The 24,998-nt window shown below is 43.6% G+C and overlaps 1 protein-coding gene across 3 annotated transcripts in view; it reads left to right on the forward strand.

Annotated features, from left to right (window-relative positions):
- The window catches only part of LOC111155261 (methionine sulfoxide reductase A), a 430,735-nt gene extending 421,252 nt beyond the window's left edge, over positions 1-9,483 (forward strand). For 2 of the 3 annotated variants that reach the window (XM_022515393.1, XM_022515386.1), the window contains exon 5: positions 8,717-9,477. In XM_022515393.1, coding sequence (XP_022371101.1) covers positions 8,717-8,881 — 165 coding nt within the window. In that variant the 3' untranslated portion in view covers positions 8,882-9,477. Of the gene's footprint in view, positions 1-8,716 lie in introns of all 3 variants that reach the window. The other variant, XM_022515376.1, reaches the window with a different exon arrangement.
- The last annotated feature ends 15,515 nt before the right edge of the window (positions 9,484-24,998 follow it).

Raw genomic sequence — 24,998 nt, forward strand, 5'->3', positions numbered from 1 at the left:
AAAAAGTAACCGAACCCCGTGTTTGGAGTGAGTCTTTTTCACAGCTGTACTCCTTGGGCGCTTCTTTGGGCTAGTTGAGCATCCTAACAGGAGGCTACTAATAGAAGCAGGCCACGGAGTATCTAAGGAACTGTTGTGGGATGAGATGGTCATGCAGCAAAGTGTATTATTTGACAGCATAAGAAACAAACAAGGGAAGTGACACAAGTTTCACTGACGAATGAGTAGATAAACAAAACGTGGTCTGTACTTATGAGGGTATATTATTTGGCCTTAAAATGGAAGGAGGTTCAACACAGGCTACAACATGGATGAACCTTGGGGGCATGATGCTGAGGGAAAGAAGCCAGATAAATACTGTGATTCCCCTTGCATGAGGTAACCAGAGTAATCCGATGCGTAGAGACAGTAAGTGCGGTGGGGCCACCAGGGGCTATGGGGCAGGAGGAACAGACAGTTCTTATTTAATGGGCAAAGAGTTTTAGTTCTAGAGATTAGAACAGCTCTACAGGTTAGTCGCACAACAACGTGAATGGACTTAACACTTAAAGGTGGTTAAGATGGAAAATTTGAAGTCGTGTGTATTTTCCCGTGATTTGGAAAACAAAAGTCAATGAGATGACCTGAGAAATCTACATCACACATTCTGAGTTCCAGGGTTGTGAGCAGGGTGGGGGGAGAGTGTGATCCCCACAGAGGGTGACCCATGTTTAGAACTCTTCTGGAAATTTTGAAATAATACATATCCCTCTCTAAGGGAAAGTTACAGCATCAGCTGGCCACGAAGGGAAGTGTGCCTTATTGTAATAATGGAAATGGTCAGGAACTGGGGACTCCAGTCCTATTTTCTGCAGCTGACTGGGGAGTGGTTTAGACAAGCCTTCTCTCTCTCTGGGCTTCACTGTCCCACGCGAAACATTCAGAATAATAATTCCTCCCCCTTATGGTTAGTAAAAGCCTCACATGGACTAGAGTGTGTGAGGAATCTCTTTGGAGACACTGCAACCCAGGACGAATGCAACAGTTTGGGATTAGTGCTGGGCCACTGTGCCCTCATCTGTTAAACCTGATCTGCTAATCTGGTCTGTCTTGATCTCCTGACCTCATCTGTTGGTGCTCCCCAAAGCCTGTGTTGCTGTGACTGCCCCGCTGTGGCCGTCTGAGAGTCATTTCCATTCAATATGTTGTGTATACCTGGGCACTCAGAAAATCTCAGTGAAGCTAATAGTAAATTTGTTAGCGGGTTGCAGTAAGCAGAACGGTCATGTGTTCAGTAATTTTATTAAAAGAAAGGCTTCCTGCCGGTAGCTCTGGAAAGATGGGTGGGGCCCAGGGCAGAGCATCGGTAAGGGAATGGCCGCCAGCAACTTCCTTGGGCATTTGCGGTCTTTGGCAGGGGTGGTGGGGGCTGGAGATGCCTGTTGGCAGGGGTGGGGGGAGCTGTGCCATAGCTTATTGACGACCACCTCCTTTTCTCGTTCTCCACTCCCCACCAAGAGGTCAGCTGCGCAACTGTAGACACAGGGAGTGCAGGACGGGTGTACGTGGAGACCTATTGTAAGCGGGCAGGGGGAGTGGGCTAGCTTTCCTCCAGCACTAGGGCTCAGGGCAAAGGAAGCCAGTGCTGTCACGTAGTTAAAATATGCCAGAGGGTCATACACTTGCTGTTCCTTTGCTGGGATCCTCCTGATAGCAGAGAACTAGGTATTGTGCCCATTTTATAGAGAACAGGATATAGGAATAAAGGCACAGGGGACTTTCTGGGGCCATCTAAGAAAAGGCTGAAGTAGGAATCTGTGAGAAAAGCATGATGATCAATTTTATTAGGTGATCTTCCAGAGATTTCCTGGTCCAGGTGTCACACAGATGTAGGTTATTTTAGTTGAGTCCCACTTCCCTCCAAAAAAATCAGTAAGAAAAAAACTGCCACAAACAAGAACCTTTGGATAATTATATTGGAGTCAACAAAAGTAGCAGACAGAAAAATGAGGGGTAGAGGAGTCAGGCCCAGATCATTCCTTCCTCTGGAGCTGGTCTTGGTTGAGGAACCCAGCAGAGGGGGCATGCAGGGCTGGCTTTCCACGTGGCACTGGGGACCGAGCCCTAGAGTCTGGGGAGGGGAAGGACTAGTTGAGCCCTGGGGTTGGACCAGTGAGAGAGTGATTTCCTGGCAACATCAGAGTGGAGTTTTATTTTACTTTTTTTATTTAAGTATAGTGGACACACGGTGTTACATTCGTTTCAGGTGTAAGACACAGTGATTCAGTTAAGTTTCTACATTCTGCTGTGCTGATCACAAGTGTAGCTACCATCTATCCCCATACAATGCATTACAGTGTCATTCCCTATATTCCTTAGCTGTGCATTTTATTCCTGTGCCTTACTCAGTCCATGACTGCAAGTGACCCAGCCCCCCCAGCCCCTCTGTCAACCATCAGTTTGTTCCCTGGGTTTATAGGTCTGATTCTGGTTTTTGTTTTTCTTAAATTCTACATATGAATGAAATCATGTGCTATTTCTCTAATACTTTCCAGGTCCATCCATGTGCTCACAATGGCGTGATCTCATCTTTTTTATGGCTGCATAATATTTGTGTGTGTGTGTGTGTGTGTGTGCGCACGCACGCCACATCTTCCTTATTCATTCATCTCTTGATGGACACTTAGATTGCTTCCATATCTTGACGATTGTAAACAATGCTGCAATAAACATAGAGGTGCATATATCTTTTAGTGTTTTGGTTTTCTTTGGGTGAATCCCCGATAGTGGAATTATTGGGTCATATAGTATTTCTAGTTTAATTTTTTGAGGAAATTCTGTACCATTTTCTACAGTTGACTGCACCAATTTAAATTCCCACCAACAGTGCACAGAAGGGTTCCTTTTTCTCTACATCCCGTCATCTTTGTTATTTCTTGTCTTTTTTACTTTAGCCATTCTGACAAATATAAGGACATATTTCATTGTGGTTTTGACTTGAATTTCCCTAATGATGAGTGGCGTTGAGCATCTTTTCATGTATGTTGACCATCTCTAGGTCTTCTTTGGAGAAATGTCTATTCATGTCTCCTGCCCTCTCTTAAATTGAATTATTTGTTTTGATGGAGTTGAGTTGTGTAAATTCTTTGCATATTTTGGATATTAACCCCTTATGAAACTGGGCCACTTTCTAACACTATACACAAAAAGAAACTAAAAAATGGATCAAAGATCTCAATGTGAGATCTGAAACCATAGCAGAGGTTTGAGCCAACCTGGCAATCACTTTGACCAGGCAAGTCCTTCATGGCCTGCACTCACTCCCCACACCACAGGGTGGCTCTGTAGAGCCCAAAGGAAGAGCACAGGCTTCTGGAGCCACATCAGCCTGGTGTTGGAGGCAGGGCCCTGTAGCCTTGGGGGCCCCTCAGGGATTCAAGCTGCCGGGACATCTGTGCTTCAGGCCAGAGCATTTCCTGAAGCTGCTTTCAGCAATTTCTCTGCTGCGTTTTTCCTATGGGCAATACACTTTCATGGGTACAGCCTCCTTTTTAGATATACCAGCAAACTTAGTAGGTGATGTGATTCATCATTTCTATCATCGGGAATGGTACACCGTCGGCATGGGCACCCTCTCATAGATAGTGGAGGGGATCACACCGGTTGTGGCTCATGTGCCACCCCAGTTTAGCTCTCTTGACACTCCCTTCCCTCCCACTGTAGTGGACAAGAGAGCCGTAGTGGTGCTGGGATTGGGAAAGCCCTCCAGCTGCCCTAATTCATGCAGAAAAAGTAGAAGTACTTTTCTGAGAAAAGTACTCAGAAACATTATTTATCACACCCCCATAACTGATTGGGGCACCTGGCTTAGATGATGCTATAGGAGAAGACTGAGGTGCACCCCACCAGCCCCTGCACAGTTTGCACATGGGGCCGAATGGACTAGTGGACTCTGGGGGCCAGAAGGGTCATCTGTAACCCAGTCTTCATCTCTCACTTCCTGCTGCTCCTCCATCTCCCCCATTACACCCCTCATTCCCCCCGTACCCCAGAAGAGTGAACGGGCTTTTTAGGTGTCAGAGATGCTGAGGTCATCCTTTTAGGCAAGATGATTGGTCCCCCCTGCATGAACCCAGCCATTGGAATGCCAGAGTCTAAAAAGTAAACCTACCTATGGAATTGGCTGGGGGTCTGTGATAAGGAGAGTGACAGCTTAAGCTCCCTGGTTCCCAAGCTCCCTCTTGACATTCCTTCCCAGGTCCTTAAGGAGGTGTTTGGGCTTGAGGCAGCAGCAGGGCCCCAAGTAGAAGCCCCTAAGGTGAAGAGTATCCCCAAGAGATCCCTAAGACTCAACAGTTTTTTTTTAAATTCATTCATTCATGTATTCTGCATGAAGCACTGAAATGAGGTAGAGGAACAAGACAGTCCATACTCTCAAGGGGCACACAGTCTGGTATGTGTATTGCCAGAAGAGAGAGGGAGTGGCTTAGAGAAACAAAGGACAATTGTGCAATGTCATAAGTGCCAAAAGGGACAGTCCTTCTGTGGGAGCCTAGAAACTGGAGTCACTTCTACCTTATAGACTCAGGAGCGGCTTTACGGAGGTGGAGACATTTGATCTCGGTGCTGAGAGATGGGTAGGAGCTCATGTGATAGGGCAGAGAAGAAAGAACATTCCAAGAAGGTTGTGTGCAAGGGAATGGAATGTTCAGGAAATGTATAACTTTAATGTGACCCACAAAAACAGTTCTCAGAGAAGAAGGGAAATCAAAGAGTTAGAAAAAGACGAGGGACATGAAGCTGAGGAGGTGGAAGGAACCCAGCACAGAAGGCCTGGTGGGTTCTCCTCAGAGATCAGGGAAGGCCTTGCTGCCTGGTTTGAGGAGGTGCCATTATCAGCACATGCTCTCCCAGCTTCTGGGAGCAATAATCAGTCCCAGTCCTCAGTCCTGTTCTCTGTAACCCTGTGGTTTAAACAGTGGAGTGGAAGGGCTGGAATGAAAGAGCAAAGAGGACTGACAAAGCCGACCAGCACCAACCAGGTCTGAAACAGATGGACCCCAGGAACCCCCCAGAACTGCGTCGAACCCTGTGGGTCTGGTGAGACCTCTCCAGGAGACAGGCCTGGGAGGGCTGAGGAGACTGACCTGCCTCCACAGCCTTGTGTGCAAGAAAGCAGAGGTTGGAGGGGCACCTGGGTGGCTCAGCGGGTTAAAACCTCTGCCCTCAGCTCAGGTCATGATCTCAGGGTCCTGGGATGGAGCCCCGCATAGGGCTCTCTGCTCGGTAGGGAGCCTGCTTCCCTTCATCTCTCACCTCCTGCCTCTCTGCCTACATGTGATCTCTGTCTGTCAGATGAATAAATAAAATCTTAAAAAAAAAAAAAAGAAAGAAAGCAGAGGTGGGGGATGTGAGGAAGAAGGAAAACCAGACACTGGTTAGGATTTTCGGGTTCCTGCTCCCTCTGCTTTTATATCTAGTTTCTTTCCTGTGTTTTTGTCCCCACTCCCCAGTTTTAGAACAAGGGTTAAGGACAGCCACAGTCCTGTGCTCAGGGATGGCCTCAGCCTAGACATGGGTCAGCCCGGTGCAGAGCAGGCGACACGGACTCCTGGCCCCGTGGTTACAGCAGGTGTCTCCCACCCCAACAAGAATGAGCGAGAATGTCCCAGCATAACAGGAGGTGCAGGAGGGCAGCCTGGAGCTGTCTCCTGTGTGGCTTTTCACCACTGTTTATTCCTGTTTCCTCTCAAATAAAAGTGAAGTGTCTGCCATCTTGTGGCAGAGGCTGGGTACTGCCTGGGCCCCTACATCACCTTCCCACTACTCCCCAAAAGGGATGTTGCCTGGCCGTGGTAAGAGCTGGTGTGTTGAGGAGGAGGGAGCCTGGGCAGTCGTGCCCACTGGTACTGACCTCTCTGCTTCAGTGAAGAAGCATCTGGAGTCAGTGGCTGTGAACCCCAGGGCCTCAGGAAGGCTATCCTTGGTCATACAAGGAGGATGGCCGTTTGTGAAAGAGAAATAGGGTGAGTAGTGTGTGAGGAGGTCACCCTCAGAGAGGACAGAGCCTCTGTGGGGTGGGGATGAGGCGAGTGCGTGGAGACCTGGCAGCCCCAGGTCAGGCCAAGACCCCTGAGGGTGAGGGACTGAGAAGGAGGCAGAGGATCTCAACAGCAGAGCAAGCTCCTGTGCAGTGTGACTGTAGCCAGGAAGTTTCTGAGGTCCAAATATGAGGTCCCTCAGAATATGGAAGACTCACGTCAGCCTGCCAGCAGTATCTCGGGTAAGAACCAGAGGGCAGCAGACCCGACACGGTGTCTGCAACAGTGTGAGTGGATGAGCTCTCTGAGGGCAGTCCCATGTGCACATGATTTCTGGGCTCCAGCTCCACTGCTAAAGCTGGGCCCCTTTTAATTGGCATGTAAATGCAGCTACAAGAAACAGATTATTTTAAATCAGTCCTAGAAGTTCTCTGCCTCTCTCAACTCAGGCCAGGAAATTCAAGTCGTGACCTTACATCCTGTTCTTTCCATGAGCTCTCAAGTGCGGCCTGAAGCAGCCAGAGTACCCCCCTTTTCGTCTTCACCAGAATAGTCCACCGCCACAGCCACCTAGGGTCCCAAAGCCTTCCTACAGTGGACATTTCTCCATAGGCAAATACTAGCCATAATTTAAGTAAATGCCGACTACACCCCGTGGGCACTGACCCATTCGCCCTCACTGTGAGGCCAGCTCTATCTCTAAATCTGGCCAGGGCAGTTAACCATTCCAGATTCTCATCCTCACTGAGGTTTTGGTTTCTGAAAACAATTCTGGAACCCACTGCTGTGTTAGCTGGAGCTCAGTCGTGGAAACAGAGTGTTCAAGGTGTTTCAAGCAGGAGGGTGGATTTTACAAAGGGAATTGATGCTTCCAGAATCATTAGAAAGGCTGTCTGAGGGAAGGTCGGGGAAAAGCACCACTTTTTTTCAGGATACCGAGAAGTTACAGAAATTGCTAGAAATCATTGCTGGTGACTTTGCCTGAGGCAGGACCGTCCACAATTGTCAGAAAGAGCTGGCAGAGTCTTGGTCTGTTCTTTGGAGATACCTGTGCCCATCCTCCTGGCTGCACCTTGCAAATAATGGCCTCTCTTCTGCCAAATTTCATGCGTGCTTCTCTCATTGGTGATATCTAAACTGGAGTGGCACTGGCAGTAGAATTTGGGAAATGTAGTTTCCAAGCTTCCAGCTTCTGCAGGGTGAGGGGAATTATCAGGGATCAAGACACAGTCTCTGACACGCGCTTTTAAATACGGATGATAATAATAGTACTTCCTTCATATGGCTGTTGAGAGGCTAAAATTAACACTGTGAAGTCTTTGCAAAGAGTGTGGCATATGGTAAGCCCTCGCTAATTGCTCGTTTACAAAAAATTGTCAAAACTGAAGTCAGAATGGCTCCTCGTTCTCATTTCTAACCCCTGTAAGGAATCTGGCTGCTTCCGAGTGGTGGGGTCCAACCACCGGCCTTGGCAAGGATCCTGTCCCTTACCATCCTGGGCCTACTTGGCGTCAGATCCTCAGTCTGCCTCATTTTGGCTCAGAGGGCTGGATGGAGACTCAGGAAGAAGGGGAAGGTTCTCGGGGAAAAACGGCAGCAGTGACTCATGCTGAATGTTAATACCGGAGTCCCCCTGCTCTGCAGAGGGAGGACTCCATCTCCAATGGACCAACAGTCAAACACTGCCCAGATCCCTCATGCGAGTGCAAGTCGGGGCTCTGCCTGGCATTTCCGGACCAAATGGAATCCACAAACCAGGGGTCGAGTCTCTGTGGCCTTGTGCCCAAATGCTCCGAGCAGCCTGCAGCAAGAAAGAATTAGGGCACAGCTGAAATCCAGAAGGGAAAGGAAACGGGCTAAGATCCACGGGGAACAATGTCTATTTCTTAATCTGTCTCCTGCCCCAAATAGCTCTGCTCTCCTCCCCCACTTGTGTTTACCGGGTCTGTTTCTTTCTGTGGCAGCAGATGCCACGAGGCATCAAAGTAGGTCACAGAGGGCGGCGATGAACCCACAAAGGCCCCCAGGCCACGACCTCCCCTGACCTCAGTCCCCTGGCTCCCGGGTCTGGAGTGGCAGAGCACAGACCCAGGGGACCCCATGCTCTCCGAGAACCCCTGGCAGGGCCCGAGCTCCCTAGAACCACAGCGAGCGGGGGCTCCTCGGTCCAGCCTGTGAGTGGCAGGGCGCCTGTTCTGAGCTGGCAGCAGAGAGGACAGCACTGGGCTGGGCTGCAGCCCTCCCTTCCTATCCTGCCCCAGCCCCTCCAGCCCCTCCTACCTCAGCCCTGCTGGAGTGCCCTCAGGAAGGCCCCTTCTTCCCAGGACAGCCAGGGAACCACATGTTCCTGCTGTTTCCCCTGGGAAACCCTGGCGTCCTTTCCACACAGACCCCCCCCCCCCCCCCCAGGGCCAAAACCGAGGCTCCCAGCCTGCTCCAGGGGCAGCGCTGTGTCATGGGTAGAATGCAAATTACAGAGTCAGGAAACTGGATTTCAGCCCCAGTCACCTGAGGCACGGGGCAGTAGGAGCTTGCCCAGAATAACCCAGCTGGGAAGCAGCAGAGCCCGCGCCCACAAGGACCCACGGTACACCCCAAGCCGCCCGCGTCTGCCTCCCTCAGGGCCTGACCCCACAGCCCTCCTTCAGACCCTCTCTGCCCAGCAGCCAGGCCTCACGGCGCCTTTCTCTCCCCAGGTTCTTTCGGAGCACGGCTATGGCCTGATCACGACCGACATTCGGGAGGGACAAACCTTCTACTACGCGGAGGATTACCATCAACAGTACCTGAGCAAGAACCCGGATGGGTACTGCGGCCTCGGGGGCACCGGAGTGTCCTGTCCACTGGGTGTTAAAAAGTAATGTCTCCCCGTGTGGTCAGCCCTTGAAGTCACAGCCAAAATGCTTTCAACAAATTGGGCAGTGCTTCTGTGGCTCGGGTCAGTGGCTTTTTGAAGTGCACAAAGCGCGAAGGCATTCAGGAAAATCTGGTTTGACGAGGTCTAATTACACGAAGTGCAATGGCGAGTGGAGAGCATGCGGTTTATCTTCTACTAAGTTACAGTGGGAGTCCAACAGTGACTTTGTTTGGATCGCTCGGGGTCTGAATGAGAATAATGAATGCGCTGTGCTCCCCTCTTCTTGGGCCTGGGTGCCTGCCATGGAACCTGGGGAAGGAAGCTGGGAGATTGTCAGAGAGGATAAGGCATTTGGACATGAGAGCTGTGCCCTGTCCCACCTCTCATGCCCTGCTGCCCTCCAGTGCCTTAAAATCTGCAAACATTTATAGCCTCAATGAATCATTCACCGCAATATTTTGCTCGACTGATCCTAGATGTGTAAGGGGCTTTCTCTCCTTTTCCGTCCTCCTGGGGCAGGGAAAAGATAAAAGTTAGTTGGATGAATTCTAATGCTTTGCTTACAGCTATGAAAAATGCTTGTTCTAATAAAAGTCTGCATCCTAATACAGACTGCCTTGTGTCTCATCTTTTGCTTTTTAGGCAGGATGTTTCTAAGTAATACTGTAAGATAAAAGCCTCACGATGACTTTCCCACAAATGGAAAACATGACTGAAAATTTTGGAAAACAGCTACACACCTCTGGTCCTGGTAACTTTGGTGATAATAGCTCTGTTCTACATGCCTGTTACAGCTGCCACATCACGTGCTCTTCTAATTAGAGTAGACACGTGCAATCCCTGCCCTTAAGAGTCTTTATATTCAAGACAAGGGGTGGGAACATAAGCAATCAACATGCAATTGCATGAACAAATAAGATAATCATAGGTCCTGCCAGGTGATATGAAGATGATGGAGAGGATAGGGTAAGTTCGTCCAGGGGGTGGGAAGTTACCTACATTGGTCAGGGAAGGCCTCTGGGGGTGGAGAAACAAGTTAACTGAGTGATGCAAGGGAAAAAAACATAAGGGAGGAGAGAGAGCTTTGGGAGCAGGAGACGATTATGAAATACATTGTTCCCCATGCATTTAGTGTGTTTCTTTTCCTTCTTGGATTTCCTCTGTGCCCTAAGGCACTGTGAAAAAATTAAAAATAGAAATACCATATGATCCAGTAATTCCACTACGGGGTCTTTACCCAAAGAAAATAAAAACACTAATTCAAAAAGATATATAGGGGCACCTGGGTGGCTCAGTTGGTTAAGTGTCTGCCTTTGACTCAGGTCATGATCTCGGGGTGCTGGGATAGAGCCCCACATCTGGCTCTGTGCTCAGCAGGGAGTGTGCTTCTCCCTCTTCCTCTGCCCCTCCACAACGTTCATGCTGTCTCTTTCAAATAAATTTTAAAAAGGTATAATATATCCCTTTGTTTATCAAAACATCATTTATAATGGCCTAGACACAGAGGCAACCTAAGTGTACATCAATAGATGAATGATGAGGAGGATGTGGTTGGTGTGTACACACACACTTACACACACAACGGAATGGTACATACCACAGCCATAAAAAATGATGAGATCTTATCATTTGCAACAATATGGACAGACCTAGAGGGTACTATGCTGAATGAAATAAGTCAGAGAGAGAGAGAGAGAGAGAGAGAGAGAGAGACAAATACCCTGTGATTTTACTCATATGTGGAATCTAAAAAACAAAACAAATGAATAAAGAAACACAAAGCAGAAACAGACCCATAAACACAGAGAACAAACTAGTGACTGCCCGAGAGTACAGGAATGATCAAAATGGGTGAAAGGCAGTGAGAGGTAAAGACTTCCAATTATGGAAAGAAGTTGTCACGGGGATGAAAGTACAGCACAGGGAATACAGCCGTGGTGTTGTAATAGTGTTGTATGGTGGCAGATGGTAGCTACACTTGTGGTGAGCACAGCAGAATGGACAGAGTTGTCCAATCCCTGTGTTGTGCACCTGAAACTAATGTAGCATTGTGTATCAACTATACTTCTGTTAAATACTTCTATTAAAAAATATTATTAGGGCTGCCTGGGTGGCTCAGTGGGTTAAGCCTCTGCCTTCAGCTCAGGTCATGATCTCAGGGTCCTGGGATCGAGTCCCACGTTGGGCTCTCTGCTAGGCAGGGAGCCTGCTTCCTCCTCTCTCTCTCTCTTTTACTTGTGATCTCTCTCTGTCAAATAAATAAAATCTTTTAAAAAAATATTATTAAAGGGAAGAAGACATACATGGGATCGATATGCCTAATCAGTCTCTGCAACCCATTTTAGTTGCCTGCAGGAAAACCTTCCCACATAGAAGAGCCAGAAAATATAAACGGCCCATGACAGGGAGAAATTTGTAGTGTTTGAGAAATAGAGAAGTTCCAGAGGGGCTGGAATACTGTGAATGAAGAAGAGTATTGGAGAAAGGTACCTGAGAGGTAGGAAGAGCCGGCTCATGTAGGACCTAGGAAGGACAGGTTAATGGAACTTGGGTTTTTTTTTTTTTTTAATTTGATAAATTGATAGCCATTGGAGGATTTATAAATTTCTCCTCTTTTTTTTTTTGTATAGGCTGAGCAACTAGAGGGAAGGTGGAGTTATTTTCTTGTGAAGGAGTGGACAGAGGAGAGATCAGTGAGTGAATCCATTTTGGCCACACAAAATTTGAAGGGCTTCTCATGTATCCTCATGGAAATGTGAGGGAGGGCAGTTTGCTGTGCAGTTCTGGGGCTCAGGAGGGATCTGAGAAAGACAAATATAAAAACCACCAGTACATAGATGACATTTGAGGTGTGAAACTAGTTTAGATCCTCTGGGAAGGAATGTAGAGGAGGAGAGGAGGTCAGAGGATTAAATGCTAGGGTGTTCTGACATATGGAGATCTGGGAAAGGAGGAGCAAAGGAATTTCCGGGGTGGCATTTGAAGGAGACACATAAGGAGATGTGTCCTTGCAGTGACAGCTGAGCACAGATGTATCCCCCAAGAACTGAATAATGATCTGAGCGATGCAGAAGAGAAATGTGGATGACGCATCATGAGTTTGGGTTAAACTCAGACCAACTTTTTTCTATAGTTATACCGGAACATAAAAAAAATGACAAGGAAGCCAGGTCCTTTTGCTGAAGGACCTCCACAGCATATCAAGAAGTATATACTTTGAATCTTGCCCTAAGCCTTCCCCAAAGGCAACTGAGGGCCCTTTTACCCAAGTGACTCTATTCAAGAAGTGGAAATAAACCCAGGTCTCCTTGGAGTTATCATTTCCTGGTTATAAAATCGATGCATTGGGACATCTGCCACCATGGTGGTCTCCTGGGCAGGGTGGGAGGTTATAAAGACCAACTGATCGAATACATGTTGTTCCAAGTCTATCTCACAGTAGGTCTAGTGGGTCTGAATAACACGCTTGAGGTTCTTTCTTCACTCCCAGTAGGCCTAATATGTATTAACTATGTTTCTAGCTTCTGTAAACTTGATGCTTTAACATTCCCTGCACACATATGTTAGATACACCTTGTTTGGTCAACCCTATAATTGACCCAAGCCACATTGCCTTGGCTTCCTGCCTCCCTTGTCACTCTGTTTCTCCCTGGGGGAAGTTCTCCTCCCAGAGGTAATTTTCCAGATATAAACCAATCCAGAGTTCACATCCCCATTTACCTCCTTATTAGGCTCTTACACTCCAGACCATTATCTACCTCCCCTAAACACCCCAAGATCATCAGGTGCCAGAAAATTAGGGACAGCTCTTGTGTCCCAGCGCCTGCTAAGATTATTAAAATGAGCTAATTCCAAATCTGCCTACCCTGTTCACCCCTTCCTGCCTTTGGGAACCACAACAAAGACTCTTGCCCACAGTTCCGCCCCTCCCTCTGTCTTCTGTCAGACACTGAGGCTTTCCCTTGTAGCCTCCCGTGGCATGGCATGGCTGGCATTGCATGGCATGCCTCTTCCTCGTGGACTCCGTGAGTAACAAATTCTCATTATAATGGCAGTCATTTCATGTTCTGTTGACCCTACCACACCTAAATTATAAAACCTATTAAAACATAATGGTGATAGACATACCTAATATGTGACAAAATCCCCATTTTAGTTCTCTGATTCATGAAATAAAGATCCCCAGGCTCCTCAATCCTAGTTGAGTGAAGAAAAAATAATATCTCTGAGAGAATTTAAAATACAAAGTTAAATGATTCAGAGGTTGAGATTGGTATACGCCCTCGTTTTGTTCCCAATTGGCAGATGTTAAGTCTAGATAGGTCTTGGGAAATGAATGTAGATTATTACACACTTAATAATATGCCAGATATAGCATACTTACTGGAACAATTAATATCGTCGTTGGCACCTCCAATGTAGCTATTTGCCAAGCAAATATTTTCTTCTCTATCCCTATGAGTAAAGACCATCAGAAGCAGTTTGCCTTCACATAGTAGGGTCATCACTATGTCTTTGTTGTCCTGTCTCAAAGCTGTGCCAGTTCTACTTTACATCATACAAAGAAACCTTGATCATCCTGGCATCTCACAGAACAACAACTGATCCATTGCACTGATGACATTAGATGAATTGGATTTGGCAAGCAGGAAGGAACAAGCAGCCTAGACAGTGAGACATTTTACCCCTAAAAGTTCAGGGATTACTACATTGGCTAAGTTTCTAAGTGTCTGGTGATCTGGAGCATGAGACACAAGTCACTGGCACTTGGACTACCCATTGTGATAAAAGAGACACAATATTTAGTGGACCTCTTTGGCTTTGGGAAGCAACAGATAACCATGTTTGGGTGGGCTCATTTGAACTGTGGCTAGCACTAGATAACCCACCAGATTTGAGATGGACCGGACCCAGAGCAAGAAAAGTCTCTTCAGCAGATCTAAGCTAACATACAAGCCACCTTGCCAGCAGCAGTCCTAATGGTTGAATATATTTGTGGCAAATAGAGATGTTGGATAGAAATTTTGGCAAACCCTAGTAGGAGAATCCCAGTGCAGATCCTAGGGTTTGAGGAATAAAGCTATGCCCTCCTCCCTTCTCCATTGAAAACTAACCCCTGACTTGCTAGTAGGTGCAGGTAGAGAAGTAGGCAACTCATGCTATCCCCTCATAATTTATTTTTAAGTGGAAATTGTGCACAAGACATTGGGCTCACGAGCAATTTTAGAAAGTGTGAATAGACTGCAAGACAGGTGACTCAGACTCACATGATACTTCAATTTCATCATTACCTTTCCTTTTTTCCACCCTATGGCCTCATAGGGAACTTCCTATGACTGAATAGGAAGGAGAAACTGTGGGTCTGATTTATAGATAGCTCTTACTGTAAGCTGGCTATAGCCAGAAGCAGATAGCTGCCACTTTGTAGCATCACTTGGTTTGCCTGGACGACAGTGGTGAGAAAATTCTCCCAGGGGATGAAATCTGAGCAGTGCATTTGGTTATGTACTTCATACAGAAGGAGAGGTAGCCAGAGATATGCATCTAAATTGATTCATGAGCAGTGGCTAATGGTCAGGGAATGGTCACTGAGAGATAATGAGCAGTGAGGTCTAGGGGGAAATGATATGGGTAAATCTCTTAGATTGGGCACAAATATGGAAGTACTTATGTTCCACATAAATGTCCATGTGAAGTCATCCACTTCAGAGTCAGTAGGCAAGTGGTAAGACTTCCCCATCCTGTGAGTCTCAACCACATGACTGCTTGCTTAATGAACTCACAAGCACAATGGCCACAAGGTGGAAATGGAAGGTGTGCATGAACTCAGAAACATAGACTCACTAAGTCTGATCTGGTTACCCCCCAGTGCTGAGTAGCCAAAGGAGAATATCCCAGTGTGCTCACCTGGTCCATTGTAATTATTTTGCACCTTTTGTATTGGAATAGATTATGATTTGTGCTCACAGGGTGGGCACATACTCCATATATTCATTTGCATTACTATTTATAGAACTCCTTTAATCACTCTGTATGTGGAATTACCAGATGCTTTGTCTATAGTTATGATATAATGCTCCACAGCAACCCCTCCAATCAGAGGACTTATTTCATACTGGAAGAAGTGTGGAATGAGTTTCTACTCATAGAATTCACTGATCTTACCACATTCCCAATCACTCAGAAGCAGTTGGTTTGACAAAACTGTGGAATGGCCTGCTGAAGGATTGGTTACTATATCAGCTGAGTGGCAACCTCCTATCAAGTTGAGATGTTGTTTTTTTGGACATGATGTATGACTTAGATCTGTATCCAATATTTGTTACCATTTGTCCTTGAGCCAGAAGGTATTGGTCCAGGAACCAAGACATGGAAGTGGGAGTGATCGGTCTCACTATAGCACTAAGTAATCCACGGGAGAAATTTTTGCTTCATATCTTCAAGACTTTTACTCAATAGGTTGAAGTTTCTAGTGCTCAAGGGATCAATGTTTCTATTAGAAAACACATTCATGATTCCCTTTGAATATGGAGTAGAAATTCTCCTCTGGACACTTTTTGCTTCTTGTGTTAATGAAACAATAGAAGTGTAAGGGAGTTCCTGTCCTAATCAAGATGAATGATCTCAACTTTCAAGGAGAAAACAGTGGGTGCAAGGATTATATGTGGGCCTCAGCCCTAACAGGAGTAGGTTTGGATCACCCAGCAGGCAAAGAACTCTACCCATCTGATTTGCTGGCAGAGAGAAAGGGGGCCATGAAATGGGTGGTACAAGAAGGAAATTGTGTTATCAACTTAGTTTTCATGTTGTTTTTTTAAAAAGATTTTATTTATTTATTTGACAGAGAGAGATCACAAGTAGGCAGAGAGAGAGAGAGCGGGGGGGGGGGGGGGGGAAAGCAGGCTCCTTGCTGAGCAGAGAGCCTGATTCGGGGCTCGATCCCAGGACCCTGAGATCACAACCTGAGCTGAAGTCAGCGGCTTAACCCACTGAGCCACCCAGGCGCACCTCATGTTATGTTTTAGATACATTAATTGTCCTCTTTCCTCTCCATTTTACCTCATTACCTTATATGAAGTTATGACAAAATTGACATACGAAAAATTTGCTAATGCGACTTTGTGTGTAGGGAATATGAACTCTTTACTCAGACAAAAGATAAGGGTGACTGTGAATGTCAAAAGACAAAAAAGTAGTGTTATAGATTGCTACAGATACTGTGTTTTCCCAAAATTTATAAGCTGAAACCCTAACCCTCAATGGGATGGAATTAGGAGGTGGGGCCTTTCGGAAGAAATTAGGTTTAGATTAAGTCATGAGGGTGGAGCCCTTATGTTGGAATTAGTGCCCTTATAAGAAGAGAAGGAGACAGGTGCTCACTCTCTGGGCTGTGTGAGGTTGTGGCAAAGAGGTGGTTACCTACAAGCCAGGAAAGTGGCCCTCATCATTCACCAGATCTGGCAGCACCTTGATCTTAGACTTCTCAGCCTCCAGAACTGTGAAATAAATGTCTGTTAAGCCACCCAGTCTATGGTATTTTTGTTAAAGCAGCTTGAACGGTCTGCCTAAGTCAGCCTATGCTGACTATAATTTTGTTCCTTCAGCTCCAAACAACCCTTCTATATCTTGCTGTGTCCCAGGAGTCCTGAGTGGGCTGTAACGAACTATAGGCTTCCTTTATGTCTTGCTTTAATTTGGGTCTGGCCAACAGAAGGCACTAGTAGGAGACTGAGGGTGGGAGACGATTAAGGTATTTACTCTCCCAGCAGTTCCCCATGGGCTGCCTGTGAATGGGTGATAATTGCTCCATGCTGTTGCTGCTTATGGCCTACAACACCATCTATTTAGAGTCTCCTAAACCCTGTTTACTTTGTAAATACTCCCTATATGAACATCTTCTTAATGATCCAGGAGGAGTGTGCCATTTATTTCCTGGCAAGACCTTTCCTGGCGAGACTATATAAATAGGGAAGGTAAACTTTCTTCCACAATTAATTCTGAAAATTCTCATAAAAAGATGCTTCTATTCTAGGGTTCATATTAATTAAGTAAAAATATTTTTAAATACTGTGCCTTGGCATGTAGAATTACAGTTTTTTAGAATGGGGAAGAGTCTTATAGGTTAGTTAAATTACTGCCCTTATTTTATAGGTGAGGAAGTTGAGGACCCAAGAGACAACTTTTTTTCACTATTAGAAAGTGCCACAAATTCATTTACATATCAGAAAGAAATATCCCTCCTGTGGTTTTCAGATCATTGGCCCTGGTCCTGCCCTCTGGGGCTACCAAGGAAGTCTGACTCTCTTCCTTAGGAGATAGATACTTGAGGATATTTGAAAACAAAATGACTCTCTTCAAGTGATATTTTCTAGGCTCAATAACGTTCTTATCCCTTCTAAAACCTTAATTCACACCTGCTGACCACCACTACTAGATGTCCCAGGCCCAGCAATGAAAATCATTTGTCTAAGGTTGTACTGTCCAACATGGTAGCCACTAGCCACATATGTCCATTTAAATTTAAGTTAATTAAAATTAAATATAATTAAAAACCCAATTCCTCAATTCTACCATCTACATTTCAAATAGCTAAGTGGCTACTATATTGGATAGTGCAAATTTAGAAAACATTTCCATTACTGCAGAAAAGTTCTATTAGACAGCACTAGTCTAAGGAAAGAGTTTGATTGGACTTGCAGGTCCTCCAATCTTTATCATATCCTTTCTTAATGGAGTTAAGTCATCTCATTGGCCCAGAGGATCAATCAAAGCCTAAGTATTTTTCATGTGAACTATCTTTAAGCCAGGGATTCCATTCATACTCTTATACCCTTGCTCCATTATTATCATTTTAACCTTAGTTACAGGAATTTGCATTCATTCTTTGTTGACTTTTGTTTTGTTTATTTAGGCCCAGCATTTCAATTTGTTACGGTAATTTAATTTAGACTCTGACATCTGGAATATTGCTTCTCTTTCCGAGTTTTATGTCATGCATGGGCTTCATTAGCATGTCCTCAGTGCCTTCTTGAAAGTCATTATGCAAAATACTAAACTGGGCAATTCTCTTAGAAAGATATGTCATTTGTTTAGGTCCTAGAGCATCTATTATAATTGGCATAACTTGTCACTCTCCTGCCACTGCTGACCCTCACTCTCTCCAGCCTCTAGTAGAAATTGTTGATGGATTTCATGCTTTCTCCTACTGAGCCCAGATGCACCTTCAGAATTCTCCACAAAGAACTCTGGGCAGCTACAGCCAACAATCAGATATGGTTTTCCAGGTGAAATCTATAGCTTTCCTTCCAAATAGACACATAATTTTTGACAAGTGCTTCAGATATAATGCCTTCAACTTGTTGTAAGTTTACCTACGTAAACAATCGTACAGACAACATACCATTGTTTTATCCACAATGTGATGATTAGAGAATGGGGCAGATGTTTTGCTTAAATCCAGAAATACCACTAAAGCTGAAGGAGAGATCAACTAGAGTCTGACAGATTTGAGTGAAGATGTAAGATCTGCCTCTTATAGGTTGAACGACCTTGAGAAAAATTCCATGATCTCTCTGAGACTCAGTTTCTTGGAGTGTAAAATGGTGATGATAATACCTACATTACTGGCTTATTGGGGAGATTAAATATTTATATACATATAAAGGTCATTCCCTAGAAGTTTTGTAAGCTATTCAAACAAACTAGTATTGTTTGCGTAAGTGATTATTCTGGGCCAAGCTGGATTCACAAAAGTAAATTAGATTAAAAGTCTCATCGAATAATCTCTTTTTCTCCTTTTCATAAGAAGACTTAACAATAGTATCTACCGTGTAGGGAACACTTACTATGTTTCAGACTCTGCCTAGTGTATATATAATATATATTATATACACAGCATATGAATATATAGTATACTGTATATACTATATTATATACTATATATTTATATACATATTATATAATTTATTATTTGATGATACCTTTAAAATATCATTTACTCTTGTGAACCAACCCTGCCTCAGAATGATCAGTAACCTTTTCCAAACATTATTAGTTAGTTGGAATATTTTATAATATTTTCCTTCTTCCTCTTCCTCCTCCTCCTCCTCCTCTTTTTTTCCTTTCCTCCTCCTCCCCTTTCTCCTCCTCCTCCTTCTTCTTCTCCTCCTCCTCCTCCTCCCCTTCCTCCTCGCCCTCCCCCCTCCTTCTCCTTCTCCCCCTCCTTCTTCTCCTCCTTCTTCTTCCCCTTCTTCCCCTTATTCTTCTTCCTTTTCTTCTTCTTCTCTTTCTCCTCCTTCTCCTTCTCTTCCTCCTTCTTCTCCTCCTTCTTCCTCTCTTCCTCCTCCCCCTTGTCCCACTCCTCCTCCTCCTTCTTCCCCTTCTTCTCCTCCTCCTCTTTCTTCTCCTTCTCCTTCTTCTTCCTCTCTTTCTTCTTTATCTCCCCTTCTGCTTCTTCTTCTTCTTCTTCTTCTTCTTCTTCTTCTTCTTCTTCTTCCCTTATACCTGATTCCAAGATGCCTTTTTTGCCCCCTGAAAATCTAGATATTTCCATCTGAGATCAAGCTACAGGTTTATAGCAATATGTTCTGAGTTCCCACTGAGACATTGGGACACCAAGAACACATCTCTGACATCAGCAATGGGTGTGGAACAGGTAGGTATTCCTGGGCACCAGCAGTTTACTTACTGATGTATTTTCATACAGGATGACAACTCCATGGGTCGTCTACCCTATCCTTGCTACATAGATGTTCTGCTACTGAGTGGCCCCCTTGGAGGTGGAAGTAAAAGGAATAGCTCCAGACCAAGGGCCCTTGATCACCTATAAAAATCACTTGTACGTTAGAGGATTTTTTTTTTCACATTAGAGGATTTCATCCATGATTTTCTTTTCATTGTTCATTCTCTCATTCTCCCAACATGTATTTATTGAGTTCCTTGTATGTGCCAGAGTCTCTGATAGATGATAGGGCCCTGTGTGGGCCAAATACGGTTGCTGGACTCATAAAAATCAGTCTAATGGGAGGAAAGTAGACATTAAACCAACAGCATCATGAATATATAATTAGAAACTGTGGAGCATACTCAGAGGGAAAAATTTAGTGTATTATAATAATGAAAAAGTGAGGAGTTCTGACTCAAACTGAGGAAGTTCCATATGGGCTGACTTTTGAAAGATTCATGAGAATAAACACAAATAGAGGTGAAGATGTGGTCAGGAGAGGGGTCACAATCCAGGAAGAGACATGTAAAGGCCCTAAGGTGGGAAGGAGCAGAGCATTTGGGTGGAACTGAAGAAAAGGTGGCAAAGGATATTGAAGAGCAGTAGTAATGGTGTATGTATCCATACACCATGTATGTATCCATGCATGTATCGATGATTAATTTTTTATAGGTGACTAGTATGGAAAGGAGTCCTGGAGATGACAGTTGGTGATAGCAATAAAGTGGGTTTCTGTGTTTATGAGCATCCATAATAGAACTACTGTACTCTGCACCTTGGTTGCATCAGGCTGTTAACATTTTTTTTGTTTTGTTGTTGTTGTTGTTGTTTTAGCTATTTTCCAGGGTCACATCTTGAGGGCCTGCTGGGGCCTTTGATTTTTATTGTTGATGCTTTTCTTAAAATTGCAATTGTTTCACTGTCAGATTTCTTATTTTTTTTTCTTTCTTAAGATTTTATTTTTAAGCCATCTATGCCAAAATTGGGGCTCAAACTCATGACTCCAAGATCAAGAGTTGCATGCTCTTCCAACTGAGCCAGCTAGGTCCCCAGATTTCTCTCTCTCTCTCTTTTTTAAGGTTATTTTTTGGGGGAAAAGATATATTAAGATGTTATTAACACACACACACACACACACACAAAATAAACATACACCAAAGCACACACAAATTGTATACTTAAAATATACAATTTGATAACTTTTTGACATATGTATATATCAATGAAATCATCACTATAATTAAGTTAATAAATGTATCCATCATCCTATGCTTCTTTGAATCCCTCATTTCTTGACATCCTTCCTCCACCCCATATCCTCCCCTGCATCCAGGCCCAAGGCAATCACTGTCATTACAGATTAGTTTGCATTTCTAGAAACTGCCTATAACTGGACTCATACACTATTTACTCTTTCTTTGTTTGGCTGCTCATACTCAGTGTAAGTATATTAAGATTTATCCATGTGGTTGTGTCTCCTTGGTTCATTCCTTTTTATTGCTCAGTAGTATTTCATTGTGTGATTATATCACAATTTGTTTATCCATTCATCTGTCAGGGGACATTTGGGTTGTTTTTCATTTGTGACCATAACAAATAAAGCTCCTATGGAAGGGGCACCTGCGTGGCTCAGTCGTTGAGTGTCTGCCTTCAGCTCAGGCCATGATCCCAGGGTCCTGGGATCGAGCCCCACATTGGGCTCCCTGCTCAGTGGGGGCCTGCTTCTCCCCCTCCCACTGCTTGTGTTCCCTCTCTCACTGTGTCTCTCTCTGTCAAATAAATAAACAAAATCTTAAAAAAAAAAAAAAAAGCCCCTATGGATATATGCTTTTATTTCTCTTGGGTAAACATCTACGCATAAAACGGCTAGACCATGTAATGGATGAATGTTTAATGTTCTAAGAAGCTGACAGACCCTTTTCCAAAGTGGTTGTACTGTTTTACGTTATCACCAGCAGCATATAAGTTTTTCAGTTCTTTCACATCCTTGTCAACACTTGGCAATGGTCAGTCTTTTTGTAGACATTCCAGTTGGTGTGTAAATGTATCTCACTGTGGCTTTAATTTGCATTTCCCTAATGACAGGTGATGTTGAACACCTTTTCATGTGTTTATTTGCCATGTCTTCTTTGGTGATATGTCTGTTCAAATATTTCCCCCCCTTTTTTTTTGTTAGGTTCTGATCTTAATATTGAGTTTTGAGAGTCCTTTATCTATTGTAGATAGTCTTCTGTGAAGTTTATAATTTGTCTTTTCATTCTCTCTCTTTTTTAAAAGATTTTATTTATTTATCAGAGAGAGAGCATGCATGCACACAAGCAGGCAGAGGCGGAGAGAGAAGCAGCCTCCCTGCCGAGCAAGGAGCCAGGTGCGGGACTCAATCCCAGCACCCTGGGATCAAGACCTGAGCCAAAGGCAGTGGCTTAACCGACTGAGCCACCCAGGTGTCCCTGTCTTTTCATTCTCTTAACAGCCTCTTTCAAAGATGGAAATTCTTAATTTTGATGAAGTCTAATTAATCACATTTTTCCTGTACAGATGCTGCTTTTGATAACACATCTAGGATATATTGCCTAACGTTAAAAGTTTTATAGTTTGAGGTTTTACATTTTGGCCTGTGGTCCATTCTGAGTTGATTTTTGTATGAGGTATAAAGTATGCATTGAAGTTCTTTTTTCTTCACTGCCTATGGATATCTAATTGTTCCAGCACCATTTGTTGAAAACACTATTCTTTCTCAAATGAATTGATTTTGTACATTTGTTGAAAATCAATTGTCCATGTAAGTATGGGTCTATCCCTAGACTGTCTATTCTATTTCATTGATCTATTTATCTGTCTTTATGCCAATACTGTGCAGTCTTGATTGCTACGGATTACCAGAAAAGTCTTAAAATCAGGGAGTATGAACAGTGAAAAATCAGTGAAAGTTCAGGAGTTAAAACCCTTCTATGGAGTATTATGCTTCCATCAGAAAGGATGAATACCCAACTTTTGTAGCAACATGGACGGGACTGGAGGAGATTATGCTGAGTGAAATAAGTCAAGCAGAGAGAGTCAATTATCATATGGTTTCACTTATTTGTGGAGCATAACAAATAACATGGGGACAAGGGGAGATGGAGAGGAGAAGGGAGCTGAGGGAAATTGGAAGGGGAGGTGAACCATGAGAGACTATGGACTCTGAAAAACAATCTGAGGGTTTTGAAGGGGCAGGGGGTGGGAGGTTGGGGGAACCAGGTGGTGGGTATTAGGGAGGACACGGATTGCATGGAACACTAGGTGTGGTGCAAAAACAATGAATACTGTTATGCTGAAAAGAAATAAAAAATAAATAACTAAATAAATAAAACACGTTTTAGGGGTGCCTGGGTGGCTCAGTGGGTTAAAGCTTCTGCCTTTGGCTCAGGTCATGATCTCAGGGTCCTGGGATAGAGCCCTGCGTCGGGCTCTCTGCTCAGTGGGGAGCCTGCTTCCCTCTCTCTCTCTGCCTGCCTCTCTGCCTACTTGTGATTTCTGTCAAATAAATAAATAAAATCTTAAAAAAAAATAAAAAAAAAATAAAACCCTTCTCTGGTTTCAGATCAGGTACTTAAATGGTCCTTTTCCATCACTCAGCACAAATAGTCCCCAAATTTCTTTAAAGTTTGATTTTGTTTTTTATTTCAAGATAAAGTGCTGTGAACAGTGAGAGCCTATTTTCCCTGACCCTGATGAGTTCACATGAAGCCACTACACAAGCAGCCTCTGGAGGAGCCATGTGGCCCACAACGGTAAGCTGCCAGCAGCCCTGGCAGAGCTGACGTGGGCTTCTGGGAGGACACATGGGAAGGATCTGCATACAAACTGGGTGTGAATGCAACTGTTTTTAAGTCTCTCTCTGGGAACTTAGGCTTTAGTAGTTTATATCTTCACATTATAATATTACATCACTTTATGATGCTTAGCAAATTAAGGTATCTAAGTTCTCCAAATTTGTTCTCTTTTAGAGTTGCTTTTGGTTATCCCAGGTCCTTTGCATTTCCATGTGAATTTTATAATCAGCTTATCAATTTCTTTAAAAAAGAGCTCTGTTGGGATTTCAGTTAAGATTGTATTGAATCAGATCAGTTTGGGGAAATTTTACAGCTTAAAAACATTTTGTCTTTCAATCCATGAATATAATATAGCTCTAAATTTAACTAATGTGTCTTAATAATATTCGGTGGTTTTCAGTATATAGGTTTTACACATATTTTTAAGATTTATCCCTATGTATTTCATATTTTTATGGAGTTATTACAGTATTTTTAAAAATTTAAAAATTAAAGTATTTTTTAAAATTTCACTTTCCAATTGTTCATTGACAATTTATACAATTGATTATTATACATCTTTATACTCTTTATACTTTATACTCTGCTCACCTCAGTAAACTCATTGATTATACTTTTTGTAGTTTCCATGGAATTTCCTACATGGATGATCATGTCATTTGCAAATAGACGCAGTTTTACTTCTTCATTTCCAATCTATATGCCTTTCCATCATCCCTGCCCTTGCCTCAGTGAACTCGATCTCCAGTACAATGTTGAACATCTGTAAGAGCAGGTGTGCTTGTCTTATTCCTGATCTGAGGGGGAAAGTATTTAGTTTTTCACTACTAAATATGATGTTAGCTGTAGGTATTTAATAGGAGCTCTTTGTCAAGTTTCCTTGTATTCCTAGTTTGTGGAAAGTTGTTGTTTTTTTAATCAGGAGTGGACATTGGATTTTGTCAAATGCTTTTTTACAACTAGGAAATGATATGGATATTCTGTGAATATGGTGAATTGCAATGACTGTTTTTGCCTTCTTAAATCAAACTTGTATGATTATATTAGACCAAGTCTGCTTGCTCTTGACATAGTATCCCTTTTATACAATATTAGAATAAATTTGCTAAAATTTTCTTAAAAATTTTTGCCTTTGTGTTTATGATATTCATCTGCAGTTTTCTCATAGTGTCTTTGTCTGATTTTTGGTATCAAGGTAATCCTGGCCTCATAGAATTAGTGGGAGGTATTCCTTTTTTTTCAATTTTCTGAAAAAGTTAGAATTGGTATTATTTTTTCCTTAGATGTTTCATAGAATTTGCCAGTGAAACATCTTTAGATCTTTAGTGTTCTGTGTGAGAGAGTCTTTAATTGAAAATTCAATTTGTTTAACAGATGTAGGGCTATTCAGGTTTTCTATTTTTTCCTGAATTTGTTTTTCATGGAATTTGTCCATTTCATATAAGTTGTCAAATTTATAGACATTGTATTTCCTTACCTTTTAATAATCATAGACTCTTTAGTGATGTTACTTCTGTCATATATTGGTAATTTGGTTTTTCTCCCTTTTTCTTCTAATCATTCTTTCCATAGGATTATCAATT

The sequence above is a fragment of the Enhydra lutris genome, unplaced genomic scaffold (genome assembly GCF_002288905.1).
Source record: "Enhydra lutris kenyoni isolate GAN:26980312 unplaced genomic scaffold, ASM228890v2 scaffoldscaffold3, whole genome shotgun sequence".
In the NCBI taxonomy this organism is placed as follows: Eukaryota; Metazoa; Chordata; class Mammalia; order Carnivora; family Mustelidae; genus Enhydra; species Enhydra lutris.